The 11,402-nt window shown below is 45.6% G+C and overlaps 3 protein-coding genes across 4 annotated transcripts; all 3 read left to right on the forward strand.

Annotated features, from left to right (window-relative positions):
• Window positions 1-8: 8 nt before the first annotated feature.
• On the forward strand, window positions 9-6,711 carry mip120 (Myb-interacting protein 120). 2 transcript variants are annotated; one of them, XM_015184423.2, is made up of 5 exons: window positions 9-395; window positions 3,267-4,771; window positions 4,846-5,777; window positions 5,853-5,992; window positions 6,070-6,711. In XM_015184423.2, exons 1-5 carry the CDS (start codon window positions 371-373, stop codon window positions 6,396-6,398), a joined length of 2,931 nt encoding a protein of 976 aa, XP_015039909.2. In that variant the 5' UTR covers window positions 9-370; the 3' UTR covers window positions 6,399-6,711. The 2 variants fall into 2 exon arrangements, with proteins under 2 accessions (XP_015039909.2, XP_001360959.3); XM_001360922.4 differs by lacking the exon at window positions 9-395 and adding an exon at window positions 3,120-3,204.
• mEFTu1 (mitochondrial translation elongation factor Tu 1) lies at window positions 777-2,991 on the forward strand. Its single transcript, XM_001360921.4, has 2 exons — window positions 777-1,302; window positions 1,363-2,991. The coding sequence occupies exon 2, from the start codon at window positions 1,393-1,395 to the stop codon at window positions 2,857-2,859; it is 1,467 nt and encodes a 488-aa protein (XP_001360958.1). The 5' UTR covers window positions 777-1,302; window positions 1,363-1,392; the 3' UTR covers window positions 2,860-2,991.
• Window positions 6,712-8,697: 1,986 nt separating the features above from the next.
• Window positions 8,698-11,333, forward strand: LOC6898467 (stress response protein NST1). The gene is made up of 2 exons (XM_002138474.3): window positions 8,698-9,213; window positions 9,277-11,333. Exons 1-2 carry the CDS (start codon window positions 9,198-9,200, stop codon window positions 11,070-11,072), a joined length of 1,812 nt encoding a protein of 603 aa, XP_002138510.2. The 5' UTR covers window positions 8,698-9,197; the 3' UTR covers window positions 11,073-11,333.
• Window positions 11,334-11,402: the final 69 nt, after the last annotated feature.

Below are 11,402 nucleotides of genomic sequence, written 5' to 3' on the forward strand. Positions count from 1 at the left end.
AACACAGTCATCGCACTTTTTCGATAGTTTCCTTTGCAGCGCTGATAGTACAATTTAGATAAAATTCTCATCAACTGCAGTAGAAATAGACTGGACGGCAATTTAAATTGAATTTTGAATTTGTTGTTGTCTGGCAATGTAAATGCGTTACAGATAAAGTGCATATATTTGCGGTGCTGTGGAATAGGTTTATAGGCGATTTTCGTGTGGTATTTTTGCCAGTGACCGACCGTACAGTTCATAGTCGTTTGTCAGCACGGGCATAGATTTTCTTTTTGTTTTGCTTAGCATCGACCGCGCACACTGCAAATATTCAAAACAAACATAAAGACTACCTGATAAGGACACACAATTTAAATTGGACCCCACAATGGATACCAGTTGCAGTAACATTGGTAAGTTGTCTAGTGCTTAAGCCGTACTTTCGTATTTCAAATTGAATTTTCAACCTCTGGCCAGTACAGCGTGTACCTGGCTAGCATGGCAGTTGGCAGCTCATGTAGGGGCCTGCTGGCGCGCAAATTATCAAGCCGGCCAGCAGCCCATGCGGCGAGCATAGAAAATCATGGCATCATACCCCATATGTGGCTGCATTATTCCGTCGCCAATTTTGAATCGCATTTATAATGAGGTCGGTGCGTAATTTGCTTATTTCTGATAATTCGACCTCTGGTGACGAAACGAAAAATGTACCCCAAGTGCTTTCAACGAAGTGGGAACATCCCAACTAAAAATTTCCCAACGCGGACCTTGCCAGACAGTTTAGTACATATATACGAATGTGTGGTCGTGTGAGTGCTTTGTGGGGTACAGTCTTGGGGCAGTTGTGGGTTGCTGGCTGCCGATTTTGAAGTATTTGCCTGCGAAGCAGCTTAGTTAAAAATACTATTAAGTCCCGACTTATTTCGATTGCAATTAGCCTAGATAATTTCTGTAAGTGGCAGCTTCTTTACTTTATTATGAAAAAATAGCTCAAAAATAATTTCCCTTCATAACGTAAACAAGACCTGCCAACTAGGTTAAATTCAACCAAAACCGCGAAGACTTAAATTTATTATCATAAATTAAATGTGAATGAAAGTAATTTAAATTTTTAGAATCTAGACCATGAATTAAACAGAGCGGGAACTTAATTATATAAGAAATGTGGTACTGATAAGCAGGCCTATCGATAAAATTGTATCAGGTTGGCAGTTCAGTGGGCAGCACATTGTAGGGTTTACGCAATTTTGGAGCCGTGACAAGATTTTTCCGACTTGTAAAAAGGCATTTTGCTTCATCTAAGGACAAAACAATATTGTTGTAAGTGAAGGAACGTGCGACGAAGCTAGTACCACACATCGCAACTCGATTTGTTTTCAGTTTTTGGAAAGCATACGGAACATTTGAATAATGTCACATGCATTTGCTGCTGCCGTATCCGTATGCCGGTCGGCTGCCCCCATGGTCATTCGTAGCAGCCGCCGGACCATGAGCTCATCCCGGATGCTGAGATTGGCTTGCGCCACCGGGCCGGCCGCTGTCAATCGGGATTGCAAGCGGAATGGTTTACTCGCTGGCAGGACCGGCAACGTTCAGCAATACCTTCGTCAATACGCCAATGAGAAGAAGGTCTTCGAGCGCACCAAGCCGCATTGCAATGTGGGCACCATTGGCCATGTTGATCACGGCAAGACAACTCTGACCGCAGCCATCACCAAAGTACTTGCGGACAAACACCTGGCCGAGAGCAAAAAGTACAATGAGATTGACAACGCACCGGAGGAGAAGGCCAGAGGCATTACGATCAATGTGGCCCATGTCGAGTACCAGACAGAATCGCGTCATTATGGTCACACGGATTGCCCAGGACATGCTGACTACATCAAGAACATGATCACGGGCACAGCTCAAATGGATGGGGCCATTCTAGTCGTGGCTGCAACGGACGGCGCTATGCCACAGACCCGTGAGCACATGCTGCTGGCCAAACAGATTGGCATTGATCATATCGTTGTGTTTATCAACAAAGTGGATGCCGCCGATCAGGAGATGGTTGACCTGGTGGAAATGGAAATACGCGAGCTGCTCAGTGAGATGGGCTATGATGGGGATAATATTCCTGTCGTAAAAGGCTCTGCTCTGTGCGCTCTGGAGGATAAAAATCCCGAAATTGGTTCGGAGGCGATTCTAAAGCTGCTCAAGGAAGTAGACAGCTTCATACCAACTCCAGTGCGTGAGCTGGACAAGCCCTTCCTTCTGCCAGTGGAGAATGTATACTCTATTCCAGGACGCGGAACTGTTGTCACTGGTCGCCTGGAGCGAGGTGTGGTCAAGAAGGGAATGGAATGTGAATTTGTCGGCTACAACAAGGTGCTCAAGTCGACGGTGACTGGCGTGGAGATGTTCCATCAGATTTTGGAGGAGGCTCAGGCTGGAGATCAACTGGGAGCCTTGGTGCGCGGCGTTAAGCGAGATGACATTAAGCGTGGCATGGTTATGTGCAAGCCAGGCAGTGTAAAGGCCATGGATCAGTTGGAGGCACAGGTCTACATCTTGTCCAAGGAAGAGGGTGGTCGCACCAAGCCCTTCATGTCGTTCATTCAACTCCAAATGTTCTCGCGCACCTGGGACTGTGCTGTCCAAGTGCAAATCCCCGACAAGGACATGGTCATGCCTGGGGAGGATACCAAACTGATACTGCGTCTCATCCGCCCTATGGTCATGGAACAGGGACAACGTTTCACTCTACGCGACGGAAACCTGACTCTGGGCACTGGTGTTGTTACCAAGACCATGTCGGCGCTGACTGAGACGCAACGCTCCGAGCTAACTGAGGGCAAGAAGGCGCGCGAGAAGAAGGAGGCTGCCAAGAAGTAATAAGAAATGTGTCGGCTATTTAATAAAATCATATATTTAAGCACTTTGTATGCGTATTCTGTAAGTTGTTGGCGATTAAATTGGAGTCGAGTAATAAACAAGAGAAACACAAGAACTGAAACCAGCTAAAAATTATTTTTAAATCGTGTTCTGGTTTGTAGGGAATGCTTTTTTTGTGTATCGATTATTCGTTGAGAAAAATCGAATATTGTTCAATACTGATCTCTAGTGCTGGAAAATTAAGTATCGCAACCGTCTTAAACGCAGCTGATGATAAAGAAAATTTTGAAATTGAATTGAAAATAAGTACAAATATGTACACTCAGCGGTGGCGACGGTCATCGGGTATAGAAACTAACGTTAGAGCCAATTGATAAACTTTTAATTCCAACCTTTTTTGCACACAGAATCTTTGGACGACAACACGCCATTACCCGAACTCAGTTTCGAAGACTTTTTGGAGCCAACACAAGAAGAAACTGCCACACAGCACCACATGGAAATCGATGCACTCGATTCGGATGGAGATGGCGACGGCGGCGATGAGCACTCAATCTCCATTAAGGAGTCATTGAACACCCCGCAATTTAAAAGAACCGTTGTCACCATACTGGAGGACAAACGATTGAGATCGCCTGGACCTGCTGTTTTGAAATCGCACGCTATTAAAGTGGTAACAGCAGGGGCGGGATCAGTCGCACCAATCAAGCCACAAATAACCGACATAAAGGTTTTAAACAATTTTAAACCCCTTTCAAGCAACACTGTTAAGATTGGCAACACAACTGTTGCACCAACATCCTCTCCGGGTGGAACACCAAAGGGTTTAAACAGCCTGACCATGACACAGATAAAAACGCCTGATGGAAAAATTCTCTACCTGCAAAAGTCCATGCCGGCGGGAGCGGCTGCTAAGCCAGCGGTGGCTGCATCAACTCCTACCATGCCCAAGGCAGCAGTCACTGTGTCATCAGCAGGAGCCGTACATCATCTAGTCGCCCCAACGGGCCTTCAAAAAGCAATCCTCTCCAAGGCAGTGAACGTTGGCAGCACTGGCCTGGTCAAAGCAGCCGTGCCAGGGAAAGGAGGTACCTCTGCCTCCACGCCCTTAACAATTAAGGGCATAACGCCACTGGGAGCGAAGAGTGTGTCGCCCGCCAACTCACCTACATCAACTCCGGCTCCCAAATTTCAGGTGGTCCGGACATCTGATGGAAAGATAATCAAGATTAATCAGGCCAGCCCGTCCATGATTATAAACACCAAAGCAAACACCACCACCACATCGGGAACTGGCATCAATGCAGCAACATCCGCCCTTAAACTGTCTCCCTCAACCGGTAGCGTAGGACTCCGAAAATCGATTGGTCAAGTAGTTATCAGGGCAACTCCTCCCAAACACGGGCCAGATGTAAGCAACAGTTCCACCTTGACTACCGGCACATCTGTCACAACAAACAACGCATCGGCTCCGTCCGGAAAAATGTTGGTGCAAAACACGGGCAAGCAAATTGTGGTGTCCAACAAGAACATCATAAAGCTGTCGCCCAAACCAGGGGCCGCCAGTAGCATAACCAACACAAGCGGCGCCCAAGGGAACTCCCCAACGAAGGGAATACATGCTGTACAAATTCCTGGCAAAGGGGGTGTCGTGCAGTATGTACGTGTCCTCCCCAGCACTAAGGAGGTGGCCAGTACCAGCAGTGCAACGGCTGTCGCAAGGTCGAATACCTCGCCAAAGATAACTCTTGTGCGTTCTGTCATGTCCTCGGCTGCATCCTCGAAAAGTCCATCTACCCCAACATCAGTAGGAACTAAAGTAGTTTCTGTCGGCAATACAAACAAGATTATAATGAAGACAACGGGTGGAAGCATTGTTCCGCTTCCCTCCATGCAAACGTTGGTTTCCAAGGTGAGTACGAAAACTGTCCCGATCTACACTATCCTTGGTACACGGAGAACTAACCTTTTTTTAAACCTTTTTAGCGTGCGCTGGGCGCCACCAACACCAGGCCGCCTAGTGTAGGCAGCGGCAATAGCGGCAGTCAGGAATCGCCCCGAAAACAAAGGCTAAACGATCTCAATATTCAACACATGGCCGCTGCAGACGATGCCAGCGATAGCAGCGAAGCGGGCCCGGAGACAAAACGGCCACGCTTCGTAATATCCGTACCGCAATCATCTCAGAAGCAGCAGCTGCAAAAGCATGTTATGACACGTCCCTCGTCGATACAGCGCGTGACGGTGCAGAGCGCCAACTCCAACAAGAGTAGTACTAATCCTGCAAAGAAAGTCTACAATTTGTTGCAGTCACCCAAAGGAGTAAAGTACATGATTTGTAATTCGGGAATTCCTCAGTCATCGACCAGTGCCATGAGACGTGGATACACTGGCTATGTGGACGGCAAGACTCGTCGTCCGCTTTCCATAGCAGCACAACAGCATCGCTTACAAATTACTCCACAGCAACAGGCAAAAAATTTGCAAGCCTTGCAGGCCCAGGCCAAGCAGAGGATACGACAGCAGCAGCTGCAAAATCAACCAATTGCGGTTCAGCCGAAAGCGACGCAGGCCACAGTCCAGCCGTCACAAGCTAATGCTAATACTATTGCTAATGCTAATGCTAATCCTAATCCTCAAAGCGCCAAGATTTTGCCTGAGAAGCCGCTCTTTGAGATACTTAAGTCTCCCCAATTGGCCTCAGCGCCGACGACTGACGCACTGGCGGGTATGGCGTCGCGACGTAAACATTGTAATTGCAGCAAGTCACAGTGTTTGAAGCTCTATTGCGATTGCTTTGCTAATGGAGAGTTCTGCCAGGACTGCACCTGTAAGGACTGTTTCAATAATCTGGACTATGAAGTGGAAAGAGAGCGAGCAATACGCAGTTGCCTTGACCGCAATCCCAGCGCATTCAAGTACGTGTTTCTTTTTATTCCAGCTATAATCATGGCGTATTTTAAGTTAACATTTTTCTTCTGATTTCTTTACAGACCCAAGATAACGGCGCCCAATTCGGGTGACATGCGTCTGCACAACAAAGGGTGCAACTGCAAACGGTCTGGCTGCCTGAAGAACTATTGCGAGTGCTACGAGGCAAAGATACCTTGCTCTAGCATTTGCAAATGCGTAGGTTAGTAAAAGAATGAAAACCCTAGGACTTGTGTTCACCGATCTTAACTAAAATGTTTTATTTTTGTATTTTTGTAGGCTGTCGCAATATGGAAGATCGTCCAGATGTAGACATGGACTCCATGGACAGTTTAAAGGATGGCGAAGACTCGAACAAGGCTAAAGACGGGAACGACGAACAGTCGCAGGATGATTCGGATCGGTATTTGACCGACGATGTTGTAGAGGCGACTATTATGTGCATGATATCTCGCATAGTGATGCACGAGAAGCAGAATTCGGCTTTAGAGGATACCGAGCGCGAGGTGATGGAGGAGCTGGGCGAGAGCCTATCTCAGATTATATCTTTTGGCAAGGAGAAAATCGATACAAACGAGCTGGTAGACTCCATGGCATTGTCTTCTTGATGTTTAAACGTAACATGAATTAGTTTGTAAGATTAAAGCGTTCTTGACCTTTTCCCCTTTAACTTGTACTCTTTTCATGGGCTTTCTAAAAGTTGACCTTAAAGTAATGTGTAAAATTAAAAAAAAAAATGTTACACCAAATGTATATACATATATCAAATCAATCCTATCATGCATTAACTCGTACATTAGCAAATACCAGATTTAAGATCAAATTCACTCTGTATTACCATCGAGGGTCTTTTACGCGGACTTTCCGCAACCTTGATGTAAGCAATTGTAACTATATAAAATAAATGTTTAGTTGTGAAAACAAAAGAGTTTTCATTGGGAAGGGCAACCCCTTGGGGCCTTTCAAGAGGAATTAAATTGAGTAAAAAGTAAAACTTTTGTTCTCGAGCGTAGCTTGTTTATTCACCAACAACTTCAGTTACATATTTGTAGTTTGCATTTGCATTTGAATTACAATATAATTGTTTCCAATTTATAAGATAAGGGCGAGCCCGAGTATAGTAAACTCAACGCAATTTAGTTTATTTATCCCGATATCTTGTTATAAGTATCTCTATGAAATAAACATTTGTCCAACGACTAGTGCATAGATTATATATATAATAGCTATAATATTGTATTCATATAATTTTATAAGTGGTTTGTTGGTAATATATTCTACTCGGTCACCGTTTGGCTTAATAAATGTAAGTTTTCTGGTTAGGTTTCTCCCGGCTCTCACCCTAAACATGGCATGGCATGAGTACTCATCGTCACATCGTTTGTAGTGTGTGTAAGTGTGATAATAATCTAAGGACTATGGTTAATTTAGTTTGTATAAATAGCTCGTATCATATTGTGTTGTATTTTGACTAATATGCTCGCGCTAAACTATAGAAACGAAGATAGTATTTGGTTTTCCTGCGGTCATTCGCATGTGAACTTGAGAGAGAGTATGTGTGTGCGATTATCTCATATATAGCAAATACATACGGTAAGTTGTTAAATTTAGTATTTTAGTGTGTATTTCGTAGTATAGTGTATATTGAATACTGTGCACAAAACGCTTTGGTTAATTGTAGTAGCATAATAGCTTTGTTTGACCCCATACCAGCTTTTTGTGTGTGTTTTTAAATCGTATTTTGCAATCGATTACACTTTTTTTGAACATTTAAACATAGTTAGATAACAATAACGATTTGAATATGAGTTATACTAGGAGTATGCGTAATATTTATGTTGTTGTTGTTCATTTATAAGCTATATTGTCTAATTCACACGTCTATATTGAATGCTGAGTCCCCCAAACGGGGAACCAAAGCACAAGGTTATACAATATAACCTTATGAAAACCGAACAAAACCTGTTGCTAAATATCAGATCAGTATAGATACATTTAAATACATATGATGTACAGGTTGCATACCCTGTACAATGCTCATGTACCGCAAAAATACATCTCATACATATGCAAGCCTGCCTTTACGAGTATATGTAATATCAAATTTCTGAATTGGTTAATATACTATAAAATGTGTGTGTTTGCATGATTGAATTCGGCAATTCTTCAAAGCGTGAAAAGTTACAACGAACACAAAGTCAAAGTCTATGTGGATTATGATTGGATTACAAGTCAATACGAGTAGGTATTAGATATTTTTTGTATAGTTAAAGTTTCACAACAATGGAACAACGATGATAATCAGCAAGTACTTCAGCTATGCGTATGTACAATTTTTCAATATAACCTCATTGTATACCTGCGATTTACTACATTTTGTTTGCTTTTCAACTTTCTTCGTTTTACCGATCTGGCCTAGTACTACAGAGCTATTTACCTCTATGGATCCTGCTCAATGCGTGCACAAAAATGTATTCCAAGGTGGCCCCATTCAGGTGGCGCTATGTTGCATTAAAAATTTGGGATTTTACATGACCCTGTACGTGATCATAACACTTAAAGACACTTGCAGCCATTCAAGAGTCTTGCGGCAGTATCCGATTGATCCAAGTTGATCTGAGTAAGTCGGGGAACGAAATCGGTAATACGCATGAGGGAAACATTCAAATTTTGGGTGCGAATACTCCTAGTTCGAGACTCTCTGTATACGAAAGAACTTTATGTCGTTTGAATGAAGTTTGTGGGGTAACTCACCTTAGCGATTTCATTCCCCACTTGTAAATGTAATTGGAGACATAAAATGCAAATAAAAACTCACAAATTGTGCACGCATTTCACTGGATTCGATCTTAGCCTATCCATTCGTATATGCTATGGAAATGGATTCCAAGTACAGTTGGTACCACAAGCCTATAAGAATTCCCTAAATGTGTCAGATAACTTGTGTGTGTGTGTGTGCTATGTGGGCAACAATTTTACAAGAGTGTATTGCGAATATACGTATATAATAATGTGTGATAGTTTAGGAGTATATGTTACTGGGATATTCAACTAGATTCCGATAACTAACTTTAACTTTAACAACTTTAAATTTTAAATTGATTTACTTAAAGAAGGTCGGGTTCGATATCGAGTAGCCCGATAAAGCCCGTGTCAAATCTCACGCCGTATTGCCAGAAAGTTTTAATGGGGCTGGGGAGCCTCGGAACGGGCAACACTTTGTCTTCCAGAATTCGAGAATCGGAGAGAACAAGGGTGCCTGGTTTTTCGGTTTCACATCAATGAAACACACTTTCTTTGGAGTTCTTTTAACATTAACAAAAAATTTTCATTTTTATGATTGGAATGCAATATTACCAATCCCTTTGGCAGAACGTCTTCGGAAAGCACAAAATTACTAGCACGAAATGAGTCATGCAATGCGTAAGGCCTCCTCGTCTTAGCCCAAACAGTCCATAATAATTTACATAGTCCCTTTCTCTGCAGATAGACTGCATACGAATCGCCCTACTCCCGACATCTTTCGCGGCGATCCATTTAAAATTCAATCGTACAATTTTCGGTATGCCGATCGACCCGACTACCCAGTACAGCACTACCAGAGGCCAGAGCCAGAGCCGCTCCCCTGCCAAACGCCGCAATTCGAGACATTCTACCGCAATCCCAAGTTTTCCAGCGATCCCGAGTACGCACCGAGCGCGAAGCCGGGTCCGCAGAGCACCACGGCCTTCACGGAACACAGGCGCCGCAAGTTCCTGCGGGACTTCCAGTCCATTCCCACCACTCCGATTCGACGAACCTTCTCCGGCGTCTGCCAGCGCCCGCCAGAGGTGCGCAGTGTCGCAACGGTACCTCAGCCACCACGCCGGCTCTCGCCCAAGGCTCCCGTAGAAGTGACGAATTCTCCGCTTCTGAGGAGCTGCTGCAACCGTGGCGATTATCAGGCAATGATTCGGGGCCAGAGCACCTCGTCGTTGTTGCGGAGTGGCAGCGGTAATGTGCTGAAGACTGGAGTACCTAGGAGCGCCTCTGCGGCCTCGTTTGACAGGAGGGAAAGGGAGTGGCAACGATCCGTTGCCACTAGAACCAGTTCCAACATCCAGCTGCTGCCTAAGAGAAGCGGCTACAGCGGTTGCGAGATCAACATCAACATCGGCGCCTTGGACTCCGAATCGGAGACGGACAACAATTTAACAATCAAGATTGAGACGGACACTTGTCTGCTGAACAACACGGACAAGGCAAAGCACCCGGAGAGACGTAAGCGATCCAGCAGTGCCAGCCGATCCCCTGTAACCTTCGATATAGACAAGCGATTGTCTAAGTTCAATGTGGCCGACAAAATGCCCAGGAGAGGCTCGGACGAGGAGGCCAATCAACGGGAGTGGGATCAGGAGCTGAAAATGCAGCGAGAACGCGCCAGGCAGCGGGAGAGGGAGCGAGAAAATCTGCGCCAGCAGGAGAGGCAAAGGGAATACGAGCGCCTCCTCGAGCTCGAGGTGGAGAGGGAGAAAGACCGCCTCAGAGAGCTGGAAAGGGAGTCGCAGCGACGGAGAGAGTACCATGAGTACCAAGAACACCTACGACGGGAACAATGGAAGCGGCAGGAAGTACCGATGCGTGCCATGCCCACATCCCCCCTGATGATGACCTCTCACTTGAACAGACGTACCTCCAACGATCGTCTGCCCGGGATGGTCCCCTTCCTGGACCGCCCGCCTGCCGCGGCCAGTAAGCGGGCACAGCGTCTTCAGAACTGCTCCAAGAACCTGACATCCCTGAGGGGCCTAAAGAAAGCCACAGCTCCTCCTGTGCCTCCTGCCTCCCTGTTCACTACAGCTCCCACTGTGCCTCCCGTCGCCATGTTTACCACAGCTCCTACTGTCAATCGTCCCAGGAGTCTAGAGCGGACCAGTTCGGGCACGTCGAATGGCAACATCCATGTGACGGTAACCACCAATGGTAGCAATTCCAGCCTGCGTCGGCCATCGGCCACAGGGCTGAACGAGCAGAAGAAGCTGAATGGAAGCTCTGGCTCCCCCATTCTCACCAGGCTAAATAACATCCCCATTAGGATAACCACCTCGGGTCCGGGTGACAGGGACGTGGAGTTCTCAATGAACCAAGTGCGGCTACGAAGTCATTCACCCATGCCGGGTGTGGCTCCACGTGTGAGCACCAGTCGGATGCGACAGGGGGAGGACAGCTCTGTGCAGTCCTTGAATGTCAATATCAACGTCTATGCGGATAACACCTCGCGTACGATGCGTATGTGCGAGTAGAGGTAGAGTTTGTAGGTAGGATCAATATCAGGAAAATTCTGGAACCTTGCTCTTCAGGCGGGTAAATTCAGAGCGGAACGCAACGGGAATGTGTTCCAGAGTTGAGCTGATCTTGACCCCACCTACATACGTATGTACTCGTCGAATCGTTGCCAGATACAGATGCGGCACTCGTTAAGCTGACTTAAAGTTCCCGGACTTTTGTTTTAAATTGGGTAGAAGGGAAAAAAAAATCAATAAAAAAGTGTAGGTTCCCACAGATTGTGTTCGTTATGTTTCCAATTTATGTGAGGACAGTCCTAGATATCCTAGATTCCCCCCCATTAAATC

The sequence above is a fragment of the Drosophila pseudoobscura genome, chromosome 3 (assembly GCF_009870125.1).
Source record: "Drosophila pseudoobscura strain MV-25-SWS-2005 chromosome 3, UCI_Dpse_MV25, whole genome shotgun sequence".
NCBI classification, from domain to species: Eukaryota; Metazoa; Arthropoda; class Insecta; order Diptera; family Drosophilidae; genus Drosophila; species Drosophila pseudoobscura.

Bases quoted from the DNA above. Each gene is read 5' to 3' on its own strand.
- mip120 (XM_001360922.4), top strand. From the start codon at position 3,174: ATGTACACTCAGCGGTGGCGACGGTCATCGG. The intron at 5,778-5,852 runs GTACGTGTTTCT...ATTTCTTTACAG, and splicing joins CGCAATCCCAGCGCATTCAA to ACCCAAGATAACGGCGCCCA. The intron at 5,993-6,069 runs GTTAGTAAAAGA...GTATTTTTGTAG, and splicing joins TAGCATTTGCAAATGCGTAG to GCTGTCGCAATATGGAAGAT.
- mEFTu1 (XM_001360921.4), top strand. From the start codon at position 1,393: ATGTCACATGCATTTGCTGCTGCCGTATCCGTATGCCGGTCGGCTGCC.